We start from the raw sequence: 17091 nt of genomic DNA, 5'->3' as shown, positions 1-17091 counted from the left end.
TGTTTATGCAGCTTGGAAGAGGTGCATCTTGAGGAAACAGCACCTTGAGGCTGAACACGACTAATTCAGATGAAGACCGTCTCCGCCAGTTAAGGCTTATCCATGTGCATCGCTGCAAAGCCATTCATAGGGAGTAATGGGCTGCTATGAAAAATTTGGGCTTGCTCACGAGGATGAGGTTGAATGGAGGTGACGAAGGCCCTAATGCAAGCAAGTCGGGCATCGGGAAAAGACAGGAACGTTTGTGAATGGCTGGTGTACATCAATGCATTCAGGTATATATCATTTCACACTAAATGAAGACACAGATTATCTCATGAGGAGGGTCAGTAATCGTCCACCGTCAGCATTTCGGTTGAGCAGATGCCCTGAGGTGCATCCTCATCCTGCCGCTTAAGGAACAACTCAGTCTCACCCCCAACAACATGACCCTTTGCATGCCAAAGAAAACGAGCATGCTTATCAGTGGTGACAAGGTAGAAAAGGAAAATTACATTTAGCTGCACCTGACGTGGTTTTCACGCCGCCGCCACCCCCCCGGCACCCGATAAAGGCAAGCCGACCAGACGCACAATCCCGCAGGACAAACATGGATCCAGGACTGCACGTATAAACTCAGCCTGCCAGCTCGAGTGATCGGAGGCATAGCCTCATGGATTGGAAAATTGCAGAGTCATTCCTCGTTCAAGATGGTTGCGCGCCATAACCGTGGGGATGTCGGAACTTGGTTGCAGCAGCTTATATTGCAAGATCGTGGGCAAACCGATCAACACGTCAAACTGATCGTTTTCGACCACGTAAAAGACCGTCTCGTAAGTCTTGAGACCCTGCGCAAAGCGCCAGTCCACACGGACTTTTCCGATCGTTGGGATGCTGGTTGTGTCCGCGGCTATTCGAAATGGCACTAGGGACTCCGTGCATGGCTCCAGCGGTAGGCCGAGTTTGTTGAAGACAACGCTCCGCATGATGCTGACCTCGCCTTGGGTATCCATAGAGATTCTTACACCTTTCTTCTCTTGGATTCCGGTAATCAGATAGCCGTTCTTGGTGAATTCGAGCCGTGCGGACTCATACTCGTCAGTGACGTCTCCCGGCTCTGGCCGATCGTTCGATATAGAAGGGGTCGTGATGGTCGTTATGGTCGTGTCGTGCCCACTCTGTGTCCCACTGGGACTGAGCACGCCAGATGAAACACTACTCGATAGCTGTTGAACGGAAGGACTCGACTCGCCTGAATCTGCCTGCATGGCAGGTTCTTGGGCTAATGTGTTCACTAGAGTTGGTAGCCCGTCTATTGTCCCTACATATAATGAATTTCCCGCTGACTGCTGCTCGTTGGGGCCAGATGCTGCCTCATCCATGCTTGCTCTACCAGGTGTATGAGAGCCGTTGACCGATGACTTAATCTGCCAGTATCTGTCATGATGGTGCTCTGGGCTTGAAGATAGCTCTTGTTGGTGATCCTGGGGACTGGAAGGAATACGGGGTACTTGGAAAAGGGATACCAATGCCGTCAGTAGCCACCATAACATTGCCTGTAATGGTCGAAAGACGGCAAGGAGTTCGACGAGCCAGCGTGGACGTATCATGTCTGTCGCGTGATTTTCGACTTCTATTACTGAAGGCAGCAGTTCGAGACGGTGCGTGGGCCGATAATGGCTTCTAAAGGGCTGAAATTCTCCTACCATCATGCGACTGTGAGCCTTGTCTGACTGGCATCTGGGTACAAGATCAAGGATCCTTCCTTGTAGCACGCAAAGTTCAAGTATAACTGACCAGAATAACGCCTGCGGACGATGGCAAATGAGAAGAGATCTGCGGTGGCAAACAGGCGAGTCAGAAGAATTTGTTGTAGGCAGGACGGGCCGAATAGATATAAAGAAATTTTTCAAGAATATGATTGTAAAAAGAGACAAAGGCCTGCAGAAATGGAGGATAACAAGAGGATGGTAGGTACCGGCCCCTATGATGGAAAAACAGAGAAGGGCTTCGATAGATTCACTGAAGACATGACGGCACATTTGGCTGAGGTAGCGGCCACTGGTCAGTATCAAGTCGGGTTTGCCACACAGATTTTATTCAATTTCACGCGGTAACAATGTATTCCTGTTTCTCGTCCCCTCTGGCAATGACGTGGCCTGCTTAACCACCAACGGTAGGATAAGTTAACTGTTACTAGAGCAATTTATGTTACAAGTCATATTTCCCTCGTGTGTCCCGGAAATCCCCGCTCCTCATCACCAACAGTACCTGTAGATCAATGATGAAAGGGGAATGGTGCCACTGTTCCTGCACCTTACTCTACGTCGATGGATAACTACATCTGTCTTCATGTTCCTGCTGATAAATTAGCATATAGTGGGACGATAAAAAGATTCGCTTTGTTTTCTGAATGATACGACATGAGAAGAGACTCAATAGATCAATCTTGGTTCCCTCAATATGAGGGCAAGGTAAATACACCTACAGAGCGCGCACACCGTAGAATGGGATGGGGAGATGCAGTTATTAATTTTATCTTATTGAGTTTTATTTTATTTCATTTTATTTTATTTCAAGATGCCGTTTTGCCGATCTACAACTACTACTTGGTGCCTTGGATCCGCGGATGCGTATTGTCAATTTTTTTTTTTTTTTTTTTTTTTTTACTTATATACCTCTAGTAATATTTCTTTTTTTTCCCCTAATATCTTTATAGATCCATTTGATGCTTATCGCTTCCATTGTGTGTTTCTTCTTCTCTCTTTTCTTTCATCCCAGCGATGGTAAACTTCTGGTGGCAGCGAGACGTAATCTTCAGCTTGGCTGCATCGCCTCACTCAGCGTTTTTACGCTGGAAGAGGCAAACCGGATGGATACCGCTAGATGCTTCCCTGTCAGATTATAGGGCAGCCAACAAGGAAACCTGGGTGAGAGTTTACCTTTCCCATCCTGCTCGTCATTGGGTGCCAGTGTTTCTTCTTCTTTCGGGGGGGCGATCTCGGATAAGGCGGACTCCTAGAGTACCGAACGTCAGTTCTAGGCTCCAATTTGTCTTCTGCCTCCGGCATACAGAGCGGAACTCGGTCTTCAAGTTATTAGAAGTGGAACATTCAAGAAGATCGACTACAAACAAGGTGGGCCATATTGATATAGCAAACAAACATATCAGCGAGGTAAAGCTTCTGGAATTCATATCAGTGGTACCATGTCAGTCGGTAAGTCCAAACAAAGTAGATTATTTGGCAAACGTTTTTGGCTGTCCGGTCTACTAGATAAAAGACAAGCAGAAGTGGGTGTACCCCACACAATATAAGCATGGCTCACTATTCTACTGGTACTACTTATCTGCATAGATTTTCCCTGGGATTCACTCCTAAATACGACACCAGTGTATATACTTTTTTCTTGGTCCGACTAAGTCTCCGAAAAGTCGCAGATAGCATCTGTTACTAACAGCACGCTTAAATTGTCTCATATATTATAGACGTAACACGATCGGAACCACTAGTCTTTGAGGTGGTTGTGCAGGACTGGGATTGTTGACGATTATGTCAGATACAAGACCCATTTTATTGGACGACATATCGGACGCGTGATAAGTCGGAAGCCGAGCTACATGCTCTCTCATTTAGTACTTTAGGCAGTGACGAAAGTACGCTCAAACGCCACTGACAACCGCAAGTTTGTGGCTAGCGTCAATGCAACCATTCTCGATGGCATTGCCGCGCAGCGCGCTGGGAATCCGTAAAAATGGATTTTTAAAATACACTGCGTAGGGAGATACTCCTTACCACGCCACTGACTCGAATAGTTGGCTTCTTACTCCATCTCAGCAAGCTCAAACCCTTCATTATAGAGTGTCTTCAATGGACTCTACTCTACACAATTAACTACATATCCCTTTTCTCTCATCCTCCAAGAAGACAAATTTCCTCCCGTTCCAACACTACCCCCATAAGCAGACCCCCAAACCAGTTACGACCCCGATCACCGCCTCGAAGAAAGTTTAGCCGAGGGGCTACGTCAGCGCTTCAGGGTGTTTACGTGAAGGGGCCTAAAGAGGCTGGAGAGTCAAGGGGCAATAGCAGAGTTACAACAGTCTATCTAGATCAACAAAAACAAATACAAAAACATACAACAGAAGGGATTCGCTGGTGGTCACCCACCCAACTACTAACCTCCCGGCGTGTGGCTTAAGTACGGCTGAGCGGACGGGAAGCCCTGTTTTCCACACCCTGTGGTCGTATGTACTTGAAGTCAAGTCGAAAGGATAGATAACATGATACAGGATGACAGTGTCAAAGAATGTAGACTGGATTAGGATGAGATGGTTCGTGACTGGGTGGAGCTAGGGGGAGTGGTGAACTTCTTCCTCGATATCGCATATAATTACTATGATGCTGTTTCTGGATGAGATGTACATGTACTGTCTCATTCCGCCTATTATATGAGCTGCCTTTAATGTTTTATTCAGGTTATACTTTGCTAACTCATTGTATGTGTATGGCAGCCCTCTAACACACTCGCTCGTCTGATTTCTCAACTTTAGAGGGAAGAGAGTAAGACCCTGTGCTAACTGTTTTTGATACCCGTTTTGTTGATTTCAGAGCAACATATCAGACTAGTTACTTTTATTTGGCAATTTTTGATAGTAAAAAGCTACGGGGAGATATAATGTCTCCATAAGGATAAGATGGCGTGTGACTGGGATGGTTGTTCACTCTTCTGTAGAGTGCAGTGGGTGGGTGAGAGATGCCAGTAGGTACAACTCTACTCTGCAGACGCAAATTGCGATGGTGCGTACCTTTCTTGGATTACAAACATCTTCGGCGAGGGTTCTCGATAAATAAATCAATGACAGACTCTCACGTCTATCCAGGAAAGCCAACAACTTCCTCCCATCCCCCAACTACTACTTACCCCCACAACCAAACCCCCACAGCAGTAACAACCCCCATAACCGCCTCGAAAGGCGCGACCTGTTTCCACGCTTCCTCACCCGTCCGATAGAACACCACCGCGGCCAGAAACCGTGTCGGTATCGTAGCCACCATCATCTGGGTGTTATTCTGATAGGCGACGAGAGCATAGAAAGTGCCCAGCGTCAAGGAGGAAAGACTTTGTCTTTCATTAGGAAAACCGTATTTCATCGGCCAAAATGGATATATTTCCTCATGCCTACCTCATTGCTTGGATAGTCCCTATGCTGACGCCCCGCAGAGGTAGATACGGTGATTGCGCAGCGGAAGCGGGAGAAAGGAGGGTGTAGAGGCCGCTGCCGAGAAGAGGGAGTGATTGGAGGGCGAATAGATATTGAGAGATGGGGGTTTGGGAAGACATGATTGATAGTAGGTGTTTGTGACAGGGGGTTGTGGATGGTGGGAGGTCGCAGGGTGATGGTGTTGAGATGTGGGTGAGATTGAGGCTTCTGTCTCCGTCAGCATTCCCGCGCCACTGTTGTTTAAGGCTAGAGACCCCACTACGGGTGGCTTGAGCTTTTCTCCGATGGCCAAATTGAGCGGAACTTGATATAGGATGACAATCTGTAAAATCCAACATAGCTGTGACTTAGTTGATATGAAGGGACATGGTATCATCGTTTGGAGAGACCCGTGAGGTCCCTGGGTTGGGTGATTATGGACAACAAATGGCAGAATGCTGGGTAGGTGTACAATGCTTTTACTTAGTTGACCGATCGATAATATAAGAAAGAGGAGTAATGAAAAAGCAAAGTATTAAATCCATTGTGAATAACGACGCGACTTCATACTGCGCTAAGAGCAATGGAGTAGACAACTGTAAGTATGGAAACCAGTCCAGTCAGCGCAAATCACCACGTCAAGTTGAGCGTGGGTATAAATAAACTCTTTATCTCGGGTAAAGCAACGCTCAAAGCAAACCACAATATCACATCTAATCCAGGAACATCAGCTGGCCGTTCTGGTTCGTAATCCTCTCATCCAGACGAATCCAGGTCCGATTCCAGCCATCGTTCCCATCCGCCAACTCCGCCTCCAGCACACGTCCCCCATCAACCAAGCGAACATTCCTAGCCGACGCAGCAAAGTTTCCATTCCGCTCCCACGCGAACTTTCCCCAGTGGTTAGCCAACACACTATTCAAAGGAAGTACCGAGAGCTGCAACTCTCCCGAGACCCGTCCACAGGCTGCCACTAGATCGTGGTGGCTCTCAAGGCGGATATCCCGGGATGAAGCAGAGAAGTTTCCGCGCAGAGGCGCGCCGTGATGCGGAGGAGGTCGGTGGTGATGCTGCTGAGACATCCTCTGCTGTTCCTCCCTGCGACGCTGTTCTTCCATTCTGTAGTGCTCCTCCATTCTGCGACGCTCTTCCATGCGACGACGTTCTTCTTCCTCGTGCTCTTTCTTCTCCTTGTGTTTCTTCACTGCGTCTTCGGCTACCGAGCCCATCATGGCTCCGCCGATGGTGCCGAGGAAGCCGTGGTTGACTTTGTGTCCTGCGAAGCCACCAGCTGCACCGCCAGCGAGGGCGCCCATGATACCCTTATCGCCTTCACCGGCTGCGGCGGGGTCGGTGGACGACTCGGGAGAGTAGGGAGGGGGCTGCTGGTGGGAAGGGTACCCTTCATGCTGAGGGTAAGGCGGGTAAGGTCTGGACTCAGAGGGTGGCTGGCCGTATGGCGAAGGCTGCTCGTGCTGTGGGTAGGGTGGGCGTCCACCGTAGGATGAGTATTCGGGGTTCTGGTAGCCGGGTTGAGGCGAGTGTGGCTGGTACGGGCTGTAGGGTCGGTTGTAGCCACCAGCGCCCTGAGGGGGGTAAGGAGAAGAGGAGCCGTATCGGTCCTGGCCGTTCTCGACGGATGGAGGATACGAGCCGTACCCGGTGGAGCTGGGAGTGTCGACAGCTGGGGATGACCAAGGAGAGGGGTTCTGCTGACGGCGATCAGGGTTGGCGGGGGTGGCACTGCTGCCACCGAAGTACTCTTGCGCTGCCATCGTGGGGTTGGACTGAATTTGAGGATGGCTGCAGAAGATTAAGGAGAGTTTAGGAGATGCTGGACTGAAGGAAGAGAGAAAAACAACGAAAAGATGAAAGAAGAGCCGGTGTTGACTTCTTAAGCGGGAAAGCTGTGGCTGTGCGGGGTTGGGGGAGGGGCTGCCTGAGACCCCGCTAACCTGGCCCAGTAAGCGCGAGTCAGGCACCAAGTGGCGCAGTCCAAGGGCGGTGGATTGATTGGGCGAGAGAAGAGCTCTGATGGCTGTTCCATGGGCGGGACTGGCTTAGGGCTGACAGGACTTCACTGCACAGCCCCACTACATCCGGGCCTCCAAGCTCGTTCTCAGCGCTTCGCGGGCTCAATTTCTCGATGAAACATGCAGAAAGCCAAGCAGATAAGACTTTTCGCTTCCACTGACTGATGTGTGAAGTGAATATTCACCTTATAATGTATGTCGTCATACGTTATGACTGCTTGTACGATGGAGACTGAAAGTTGACATTATTGCTGCCTATAACTGGATGTGGGGGCTAATTCTGGGCAAGATCTTTCGACTGGCTCTGCGGCTCCCTACGAATTTTCTGTTCACAATTTTCCCAGATAGCTGAGTTTCCTCTGTTACACCTTAGCAGCATTCACCGACTAGGGACGGGGGAGATGAATTCGTCTGTTTTTGGACCTGTCATATACTTCACCCATGTAGGGAAGCGTGTACGTCATTGGGCAGAGATGACTTATCTGCTACAGCATAGATCGGTGTATGGTGTGAATTTTTTGAAGTTTTCTGCATTAATGCTATGTCACAAGCCATCATGATCTGAAAACGTGAGTGCATATAAAAGGGCTAAAAGAAAGGCTGGGCGAAGCCAAGGCAACCAGAAGCGAAATTACAAACACACGGAGCGTTCTCATTTTCAGGAACACTCAAGGGACTTCGAACGGTCCACTCCGAAGCTCGAGTGGAGCAAACACCCTGTTTTCCCTTTTGGGCATAGTCTTGGGACCGCGGTCCACCGTCATCTGTTGCACCGCCACCAAACATTGATCAACATTGACGCTTGGTTCTCCGGATGGTCTGATAGATGATACCATTTCTAAAAGACGGGAACTGGGAGGACAAAGCTTGTCTGTAATAGAGTTCTAGGCCTTGCTTAGTATCTAGCATGCGCCTCATGCTTGAATGGGGCACTGCAAGTGAGCAGTCCAAGAACTTGGTATTCGAAAACATGAATCTGATTATAATCATTACCCTCCCACTCCGAATTAAAGTATATACGTCAACTAATGTACAAGAATAAATACAGTCATATCACCCTCGAACTATATAAAACCCATTCACGGCAATCTGCTTATCCCTTGCCTCATCCGTCGGAGCCCTGACCCCGATCCAATGCAAGGGAACCTTCTCTGCCAACTTCTGCCCCCGATACTTGACGTTCTCCACACCTTCTCTAGTTCTATCCATCCAGCCTCCACTTCCACTTCCACTCGCTCCATTGGTTCCCATACCTCGTGTCCCCGACACCAGGGCCCTATCCGTTGCCCAGGCGGGATGTTCAAGAATGCTCTGCGCATACGACACATCGCACGCATCAGCTAACATAGCCGCCTCAGCGGCTGCCTCGCGCGCAGCTATGAGATCCTTCTCCGTCTGGTTTCTGGGCGGAGGGACATCCGGACGCAGGAATCCCATAATCCGGATCTGAAGCTTCGTTTGAGCTCTCAGCGGCACGACAGGCTCGTCGATGAAGCGCACAGTCGTGACCTTCTTCATGGTGCGCGAGAGATTGACTCTCTCCTGCTGCGTCGGATCAAAGTATACAATCGAGAACACGACGCCCTGCCACGCTCCCGAGGCTAAACCTGGTCCTCTCTCCGCCGTAGCCTCAACACCCTCAACCCTCGCCCACCCAAAGAAATACCCACGATACCGATCCAGTACCATATCAGGCACCTTACCAACCCTAAACCGAAGCCCCTCACTATCCACGGCCTCCACCCTCGCTGTAAGATCCACCGGAAACGGCGGCTTCGGCCCTTCCTCCAACGCAAGCTGATACCCCGCCTGTACATCCCTCAACCCATTTCCACTCCCACCACCACCATCTTCATCATCGTCGGGCCCCCCCACCCCCAACACCGACCCGACTCTATCTCCAACCCCACTAACCGAAACCGCCGTCTCCGCCGCCGTCTGCGTCACCCAACTCGGCTGATACGGCTGCACCTTACTCTGCACCGCCGCAGTAACCGGCGCAACGACAGCCTCGGCGGCAGTCTGGACATACATCCCCAGCACCATGGCTCCAACCTCCAACGGCATCGTCGACAAACTCGCACCCCTACACGAACTGGGACTCAAACTTGTCGACAACACCCGAAACACGGGACTATAGCACATAACCTTCCTCCTGTTCTCACCATCCCCGCAAAGCACAAGCTGGAAGTACCCATCCCCCGCCTCCACAGGAATTCTCACCACCATCGTCTCGCGCAGAACATGCTGCCTCTCGCGCCCTGTTGCCTTCTTGCGAAACTTGCCAATGTCGCGCTGCCAGGCGCGCTCGTCGACCGGGTCGACTTGCTGCGCGTGCACGGGGAGTGTCGGGGTGACGTTTAGCCAGGAGTCGGTAAAGCCGAGGAAGGCTTTAGTTTTCATGCCGGTTTTGCCGCTCCAGCCTTTGTTTTGGAGGTAGAGGGTGCGAGTGGGTGGGAGGGACGTGTCGGAGAAGATGGAGATGGTTACGGAGGTGGTGCTGCCGCGGTAGAAGACGATGCCCGAGGAGTGGCGCAGGATGGTGGTGTGCTTTGTGCTGCTTGTGGGGTGTGTTATGAGGCCGCCGAGGAAGTGGGTGGCTTCGTTGTAGGCTTTTTGGGCGGTGGAGGGGCCTGTTGGTGTTGGGGTTGTTGCGGAGCGAGGGGGTGGTGGTGGGAGAGGGGAAGGGGTACGGGGTGGATAGGCTGGTTCATTGTACGTGGTTGCGGAGCGGATGGGGAGGGGTGGTGTGTATGGTGGTGGGGGCCGATGAGGACGTGGTGATGGTGGTTGTGTTAGTGGTTGTTGGTGGACCTGTAGCTGTTGCTTTGAAGATACGCATGGTTGTGGCGGTGGTGTTGGTGCAGGCGACACAGTTATCACGCCGCGGATGGTGCCGTCCGGAGAGATGGTCTGGGGGGCGGGCTTGCGTTTTATTTGTGTATTGGTGTGCATGGTGTGTTGCACCACTGAGGAATGGGGTTATCTAGTAATCATTATGTTTCAGTGGGAATGGTCAGGAGAAAATTCCCCTGGACCCCTTTTGCTATGGTCTGGATCGAGTGATGATGTCGATCGGATGGCGCGGATGTGATGAGTCAGCTACTGATAAGATAAGATGGTTTGACGGGTGGAGATCAATGGAGGGGAGCAAGGTGTTAAGGACTTTGCTTGGGCTTTGCTGGGGATATAATTGCATAGATACTTATGCGTACTTTTAATAAGCTCTGAATGTTCAGCTGTTGTGTAGTGTAGTTGTGCAATAGCAAGAACTTTTCTCTTACTACCCACAAATGATGTGGCGGTTACATCGAACGGAAAGTATATTCCGCTGCGGCGCAGACATATAAGGAAATTAACAACCAAAAAACATGAAAACTGTAAGCATCTGCTGTACTCTTCTCAAGATCATCACTTTATCCCAAAATCAACAAAATGTCCCACCTCACCTACTACAACTACGAAGGAGTCGGAAAAAGGAACCAACAAACGTTCAAATACAGCCAAGCCGTACGCATAGGTGATCGCATTGAATGTTCCGGCCAAGGTATGTTCAAGAATTATTGTGTAATGTAAGTTCGAACATAGCATTAATTATAATCAGGTGGCTGGGACCCCAACACTGGTGAAATTTATAAAGAGATCAACGCGCAGATCGACCAAGCTTTCAAGAACGTCGAGCTGAACTTGAAGAACGCTGGCGGCAAAGGATGGGAGCAGGTCTTCCGCGTCAACTCGTACCATGTCCCGATCAACAATGAAGCTTTGGATGCAATGGTCAGGAAATTCAAAAAGTATATGCCGAATCATGAGCCCCTGTGGACGTGTGTGGGCGTGACAAGGTTGGGAGAGGATGATATGAGAGTTGAGATTGAGGTGGTCGCTCATGATCCGAAATAGATCTTTCGAGAGGTACTGGGGAGTAATGAAACCCGCACAGACCATAGTTCCATCACGTTATAAATATAAAACTACCATGCACGGTCCCATGTGGCCTGGTTCAACAAGTCAAAGTATCCGTAGTCGTCGGGTAGCTGGCTCCAAGGGGCAAGATCAGTCCAGAGGATATTATGTAGCTCTGGAATAGCCTCATCACTAAAAGCGCCACATACTTCGGAAGGATTCTGCATAAGGTCCTGAATATCAAGGTCAACCGCACTGATGTTACCACTCTCAGGTGACACGTCGCTAGGCAGCATGGGACAAAGCTTTCTAAGCCCATTCGCAATATGTCGTGCGGGATGCCATGATCTAGAAAGTCCGTCAAGTACAGCCAGACATATTCGCAACAGGTTGAGCTTGGAAGGACAGTCCGGCTCTTCTAGAATTGCCCGAGCTGCAGATAGCGTGCAGTGCATTGCCGAAATCGGACTACGTCGGAAGTTGCCAAACGTGCGACAGTACTTTTGAGCCACCACGCACATTGTCTTAGCGGAGTCCCTGCATATGGTTCGAGCTTTCTCCACCATGTCACTCTTCGCACCAGTAGAATCGCAGTAGCCAGGGTCCATGAGGAACGGTTTGGCAAGTAGAATCTTCGTCGTATGATATATCATATGAAGCGTGTATGCTTGAGGCACAGGGTTGGGACGATCGATCCTGAGCTGCTGAGGAAGATCGTAGAACCAAGTTGTCAGAGCAAGAAGGCTCGATTCGAAGAATTGCGGCCGCTCAGATTCCTTGACGAGTGGCTTGGGACCCCACCTTTCTTGGTCAGAACCTTGCTATTGTAGTCGGCATGGTACTTACACTGAGAGTAGAATTTTCTCGGTGATCTGACAGATTTTGATCAATGCTCTTTGTAAAGGTATCACAGCTCTTCGGATCTCCACAGGTGTCTCTGTGTTGTCCTTGGACTCGTCCATCTCGGATGGCAACCCGACAGCTCCTTGCTGGTCCTGCGTGTTGTTAGCGACGATATGAGGATAGGGCAAGGGCACTTACGAGCATAGAGCATATCCGCCCCGTATAGGTAGCGGAAAGCTTGTCATGGCAGTATAGTGTCCAGTATATCTGTCTTCTCAAGCGTGTCTCCCTAGCTGATATCGCGACCGTCCCTGCAAAGCCTGCAGGATCCATGTTCAACCCCATGTCTAGACACAGTCGGTCCGCCATTCCATGGTGTAGCCATCCAGCAGCATCTTTGCCAATTGCCTATCCCGTAAGTAGGAGGCTTTAGTGAGAATTAAAAATAGGGGACCTACAAAGTAGACCATGCCAATGACCCCTAGTGCCTGAATTGTCACAAGAGTAGGGTGCTCCATCTCTAAATGTAGAAGACTCTTCGCTTGGGTGAGTAATTTCTGACCGGCTGAGTTAGGGTCAGTTGGGTCTGATCGGACATCCAAGCTATCTGAGTATCGAGAGCCCAAGGCGAGAATGGAGTAATGAAGTAACGGACTCCAATATCTCCCCGAGGAGCTCATGCTCTCCCTGAAAAGGGTCTCGTCAACAATAGGGTACCACGGTTGTTCCCACGTAAAGTAAAGATTTATGAGCTCGTTTTGCAGAGAGACAGGAATTTCATCAATCACTGGGCTAGGCACTGTAAGTCTGAGGTAGTCGTCGATGCTACCCAGTGCAGCATCCGGCGGGGTGTTATGTTGTGGAGTATCTGAGTTCCGACTGCTTGACGGAAGGCCTTGGAATCCCAGCCGCCCACTGGTAGGCCCAAAGTATCGCATCTCACCATCTTTGTCGAAGTTCAAAGATTCGGCTAGCGATAGTTGGCCTTTGAGAGATTCGCATATACTATCCATTGCGTAGGATGCCTCGTCTAACTTGTCATTTACCATGAAGCTATCCAAGTTGTTACCAGGCGGCTGGACTCCATGATCCATGCTATTGATACCATGCTTGTCTAACAGCTTCTCCAGCGATTCGATACGCTGCCTAAGAAGTAGGACGTACGACTTGGAAGCCGGTCGGCGACCATCTTCGGTGCCTGAATATTGACATGAGACATTCCACTGAATGCATCTGGAGCATGATGGTTTTACCCCGTCACACTGGAAGAATTAGCGATCGTACCTTCCGGGTGTAATGGTTATCTTCTACTCTGATATTTTACCTTAGCTCGCCGGCGACGGCATTCTTCGCACGCTTTGGTGGTATACTTTCCACGAGATTTTCCCCTACTTCTCCCATCCCGTGACGAATCCATTTCAAGCCAGATGTTATTACATAGTTTAGTCGGAGTTGATGGATGGATGATATTAGGTTGCAGACCACTGTTGTCTGAAAACCTTGGATTAGCTGCTGTGGGGAAAAGACCGGTCGATTTGTCAGCATCACCAACAACCAGCCATCTAGGAACACTGGTTAGCTAAAGAGTAAATTGCAGCCCTGGATCCTGTTGAATCAACCTTATATTATTTTGGAACCAGCCAAATCCAGTTGACTAGATATTCTTATCCTATTGACGTATGAGCTTTAACTTCTGTTTAGTTAAGAATACAGCTGTATACTCCCTAGATAGGTAGAGTCAATATCCTAGCCCCTTAAATTGTGGCGTTTACCCAGTCAGTGCAGTGACGGTCGCTAAGAGACAGACAGCTTAAATCTTTCACGTCGTAGACATGTATGCAAAGAGCCTTTTTGCCCTTAAAAACCATGTTTGCTTGTACAACGAGCCTTGGAGATGGCTGTTGGAGTGAATGTGGGCCAACCTTTTGATTGGCGCTGGTTGGCTTCGCGGGCAGGTGAAATACACGCATGCACTAACAGTCATGGCTGCGTCTGACAGACGGCGCTCATTTTAGCGAAGTCTTATCCCTGTCCGCAGAGGTAATGTTCATAGCGTCAGGAAACAGATACCCCTTTTCCTGCCCTGACCCAGGCCTCAGCCGTGGTGGAAATGAGCAATTCTCAAATTCATGGCTCATACTGACATCTTTGTCTATCACCCGTTTCCTGTTAATTCGGATAGATCAATCTAGGGCGCAAGGCCAATCACCGGCGTCGGAAACTCCTTCCCGCGCTTAGATCCATCATAGTGCTTAGCCAGACGTTAATGCTCCATGTTATAATGGCCACGAGGTAGGCGCAAGGCTGATACCGATATCTTACAATACAGGCTGTGCTTCCTCCCTGCACTGGTCTGGACATTAACCCTAGAAACGGCCACTAAGCGGCCTGCGTTGGCATCTATTCCCTGCTAGTTACACTCCTAGGCGTCCTTAGTTACCCCAACTAAATATTCGCCAGTGATATAAGCGGCTTTTCCAATGCCCATCATAATCATCCCTTACTCCCATTCTTCTTTTTCTTTTCCCCATCATCCCCTTTCTCACATCCTCCCCGCAGCCCAAGCTTTCCTCCCCAATGCAAGGTCCTACCTTCGGACGGGAAGGCCTTACCGGCCGCATCGCCATCGCTTTGGCGGCGGCCTGCCTCATCTTGTTCTTCTATAAGATGGTTAAGGTGCGACTGTACATATACCGTCTTAAGAAACAAGGAATGGTATGTGAATCCTCCTCTGATTCAGGTTTTTGACTAACCATCTGTAGCCAATGCCTCCCTGGGATCCGATTTTTGGACATTTGCGAATCATGCCCGGTCTCGCTAAAAAGTGTCCTAGTGATGCGCTGCAGTCCCAAACTTTCGCTGTTCTCTCCATGGAGTATCCCGGTCTGCAAAATGGCTTCTATATCGATGTCTGGCCATTCATGTGTCCAATGTTCGTCTGCACGACTCCCCCGCTTGCTGTGCAGGCCTGTCAGACATACAGTTTGGCCAAGCCAACCGAGCTACTGGCCCCATTTATCAACCCAATGGCGGGTGGAGATAATTTTTTCACGACCAATGGGGCAGCGTGGAAGCGTGATCGCGACCTGTTCAACCACGCTTTTAGCATGGCGGCTGTGCTGGGGCACGTGGATTACATTCTAGAGGAAGCAGAGATTTATGTTGAGATACTTCGAGAGCATGCCAAGAAGGGCGATACATTCTCGATGGACGATCTTGCGTGTAACTATATGATGGATGTGGTCGGCAACGTCGCATTGTAATAGCTCCCTTTACTGACATGAGTCGTGAGCGCCACTGACAGACTGACAGGAACACTCGCTTCAACTACCAAACCGGCCACAACCCCATCGCCGCCGCAATGCGCAGCACCATTGATCTTGAATGCGGTCGGGAAGGAGAGAACAACCCCTTGCGACGCTGGAACATCCACCGGCTGTACCGTCAGTGGCGGAACAGCCAGATCATGGATCACCACATCGGCCTGGAGCTCGAAAAGCGTTACCGGGAATATTTACAACAAAACCAATCCACCAAGCCCCGGGGTAAATCGATCATGGACATCGTGATTGCCGAATACATGAAGCACCGACCCGCAAGCCAAACTCACACCGCGACCCTAGACCCCGAATTCAAGGCCTGGGCCATCATCCAAATCCGGCTATTCCTCTTCGTCGGACACGACTCAACTGCCGTGACTATCATCTACTGCCTCTACCTCCTGTCAAAATATCCGGACGCCCTCGTCAAGATCCGCGCAGAACACGAACAGATCTTCGGTCCTAAGACCACTTCCGTCGCAACACAAATAAAAGAACACCCAGAGAAGACTAACCAAATGCCTTACACCACCGCCGTCATCAAAGAAGCACTCCGTCTCTTTCCCCCAGCTAATGGCCTTCGATTCGGCCGCCCGGGCGTTTCCCTTACCGACACCCACAGCTCCGACGGACGGACCTTCCCTGTGGATGACTGCGCCGTCTGGATCGTGCATACCGCTATCCAACGGAACCCAGGGTACTGGCCCCATGCGCACAAGTTCGTCCCCGATCGCTGGCTCGTTGAGCCAGGGCATGAGCTCTATCCGCCTACTGGTGGATGGCGGCCCTTTGAGCGCGGCGCGCGAGATTGTGTGGGGCAGAACATGGCTCTCCTGGCTATTAAAATCTCACTCGCTATGGTGGTGCGGGAGTTTGACTTTGATAGTCAGTATGAGGAGTGGGATCGCATGAATCCGGCGTCTGGTGCGGTGCGGACTATGTTTGGGGAGAGGGTGTATATGGTGGCCAAGGGCGCGGCGCATCCGGCTCAGGGTTATCCTTGTAAGGTCAGGTTGGCTGCGTGAATGATGAACGCTTCTGATAGTACGTGTACGCTAGAAGCGGTTGGAGAATGTACTTGTAGATACAGTATATGAATAGGAGGGTTTGGATTGTAGCATGGGCTGCAGTGATAGTGAGCGGATGTAGAACTGCGGGATGTGCTCGCATTAAAATCACAATGAGCTGCGTAGAAAACAGCCATCCACCCTTGGTAAACCAGAGCGAGTCAAGGAATATAAGATAGAAGCACATGCAAATGCGCGCCTCCTGAGTGATAGACCTTGTCAGAAACCGACTGATATTCCGTTCTTCTAGGATGCGAAGGAGGAGAGTTGAAGTGGCAGTGACCAGCATTCATCTATCCAAGTTACCAGAGAAGATAAAGCAAAGAGAGAACCTGTGCTATCAAGTACTTTGACCAATACCATTTTTCACGAATAGGGGTACGTATAAGGTGCGTGTCATTCTTCGAAGGCTCCGTCGATCTGCTCAATTACCTCTGGCTTATTGTTGTATGTAGACGTGCCGGAATTGACAAGCTTGTCGAACATAGACGGAATGAATGACTCGTTAATGTCTGTGCTGAAAATAGAGCTTTCGCGGTGGTAGATCATGTGTTGTAAAGTGTGATACTGGTCGGTCAATAAATACTTTGCGCTAAGCCCTGGAAGATAGAAACCATTGACAGGATATGCTGATATTTAAGAAACGAGGGTCGTTAGGGCAGCATCTACTGGTAACACCGCCTGACAATTGCTCGAATAGCATTCTTTTGCGCAATATACAGATGATTTGTACACAAAAAAGT

At 50.0% G+C, this 17091-nt stretch overlaps 8 protein-coding genes and 1 non-coding gene across 9 annotated transcripts; 3 read left to right on the top strand and 6 right to left on the bottom strand.

Moving 5' to 3' along the window:
- Window positions 1–1615: 1615 nt before the first annotated feature.
- On the bottom strand, window positions 1616–2021 carry An12g02160 (hypothetical protein; the record flags this gene model as incomplete). The annotated part of the gene is made up of 2 exons (XM_059750730.1): window positions 1616–1670; window positions 1777–2021. 2 exons carry the CDS (start codon window positions 2019–2021, stop codon window positions 1616–1618), a joined length of 300 nt encoding a protein of 99 aa, XP_059605547.1.
- Window positions 2022–2559: 538 nt separating this feature from the next.
- An12g02150 (uncharacterized protein) lies at window positions 2560–3130 on the top strand (the record flags this gene model as incomplete). Its single annotated transcript, XM_059750729.1, has 3 exons — window positions 2560–2765; window positions 2843–2909; window positions 3023–3130. 3 exons carry the CDS (start codon window positions 2560–2562, stop codon window positions 3128–3130), a joined length of 381 nt encoding a protein of 126 aa, XP_059605546.1.
- A 982-nt stretch (window positions 3131–4112) lies between these two features.
- 5S rRNA lies at window positions 4113–4231 on the bottom strand. The gene has a single exon (XR_009468033.1). It is a non-coding gene; the product is annotated as a 5S ribosomal RNA (ribosomal RNA).
- A 382-nt stretch (window positions 4232–4613) lies between these two features.
- On the bottom strand, window positions 4614–5322 carry An12g02130 (uncharacterized protein; the record flags this gene model as incomplete). Its single annotated transcript, XM_059750728.1, has 4 exons — window positions 4614–4757; window positions 4787–4853; window positions 4903–5100; window positions 5165–5322. The coding sequence occupies 4 exons, from the start codon at window positions 5320–5322 to the stop codon at window positions 4614–4616; spliced, it is 567 nt and encodes a 188-aa protein (XP_059605545.1).
- Window positions 5323–5895: 573 nt separating this feature from the next.
- An12g02120 (uncharacterized protein) lies at window positions 5896–6957 on the bottom strand (the record flags this gene model as incomplete). Its single annotated transcript, XM_001395261.3, has 1 exon — window positions 5896–6957. One exon carries the CDS (start codon window positions 6955–6957, stop codon window positions 5896–5898), a length of 1062 nt encoding a protein of 353 aa, XP_001395298.1.
- A 1311-nt stretch (window positions 6958–8268) lies between these two features.
- Window positions 8269–10170, bottom strand: An12g02110 (uncharacterized protein; the record flags this gene model as incomplete). Its single annotated transcript, XM_059750727.1, has 1 exon — window positions 8269–10170. One exon carries the CDS (start codon window positions 10168–10170, stop codon window positions 8269–8271), a length of 1902 nt encoding a protein of 633 aa, XP_059605544.1.
- A 480-nt stretch (window positions 10171–10650) lies between these two features.
- Window positions 10651–11115, top strand: An12g02100 (uncharacterized protein; the record flags this gene model as incomplete). The annotated part of the gene is made up of 2 exons (XM_001395259.1): window positions 10651–10762; window positions 10820–11115. The coding sequence occupies 2 exons, from the start codon at window positions 10651–10653 to the stop codon at window positions 11113–11115; spliced, it is 408 nt and encodes a 135-aa protein (XP_001395296.1).
- A 71-nt stretch (window positions 11116–11186) lies between these two features.
- Window positions 11187–13829, bottom strand: An12g02090 (uncharacterized protein; the record flags this gene model as incomplete). The annotated part of the gene is made up of 7 exons (XM_059750725.1): window positions 11187–11466; window positions 11638–11919; window positions 11965–12107; window positions 12160–12369; window positions 12420–13223; window positions 13286–13540; window positions 13734–13829. The coding sequence occupies 7 exons, from the start codon at window positions 13827–13829 to the stop codon at window positions 11187–11189; spliced, it is 2070 nt and encodes a 689-aa protein (XP_059605543.1).
- Window positions 13830–14726: 897 nt separating this feature from the next.
- An12g02080 (uncharacterized protein) lies at window positions 14727–16306 on the top strand (the record flags this gene model as incomplete). Its single annotated transcript, XM_059750724.1, is given in 2 exon segments — window positions 14727–15220; window positions 15266–16306. Coding segments are annotated over 2 exon segments (1535 nt in total), but the record flags the coding sequence as incomplete, so codon positions are not given.
- Window positions 16307–17091: the final 785 nt, after the last annotated feature.

Source organism: Aspergillus niger, assembly GCF_000002855.4.
Source record: "Aspergillus niger supercontig An12".
Lineage (NCBI taxonomy): Eukaryota > Fungi > Ascomycota > Eurotiomycetes > Eurotiales > Aspergillaceae > Aspergillus > Aspergillus niger.
The sequence above is the reverse complement of the archived record's forward strand: the minus strand, read 5'-3'. Positions and strand labels throughout refer to the sequence as shown.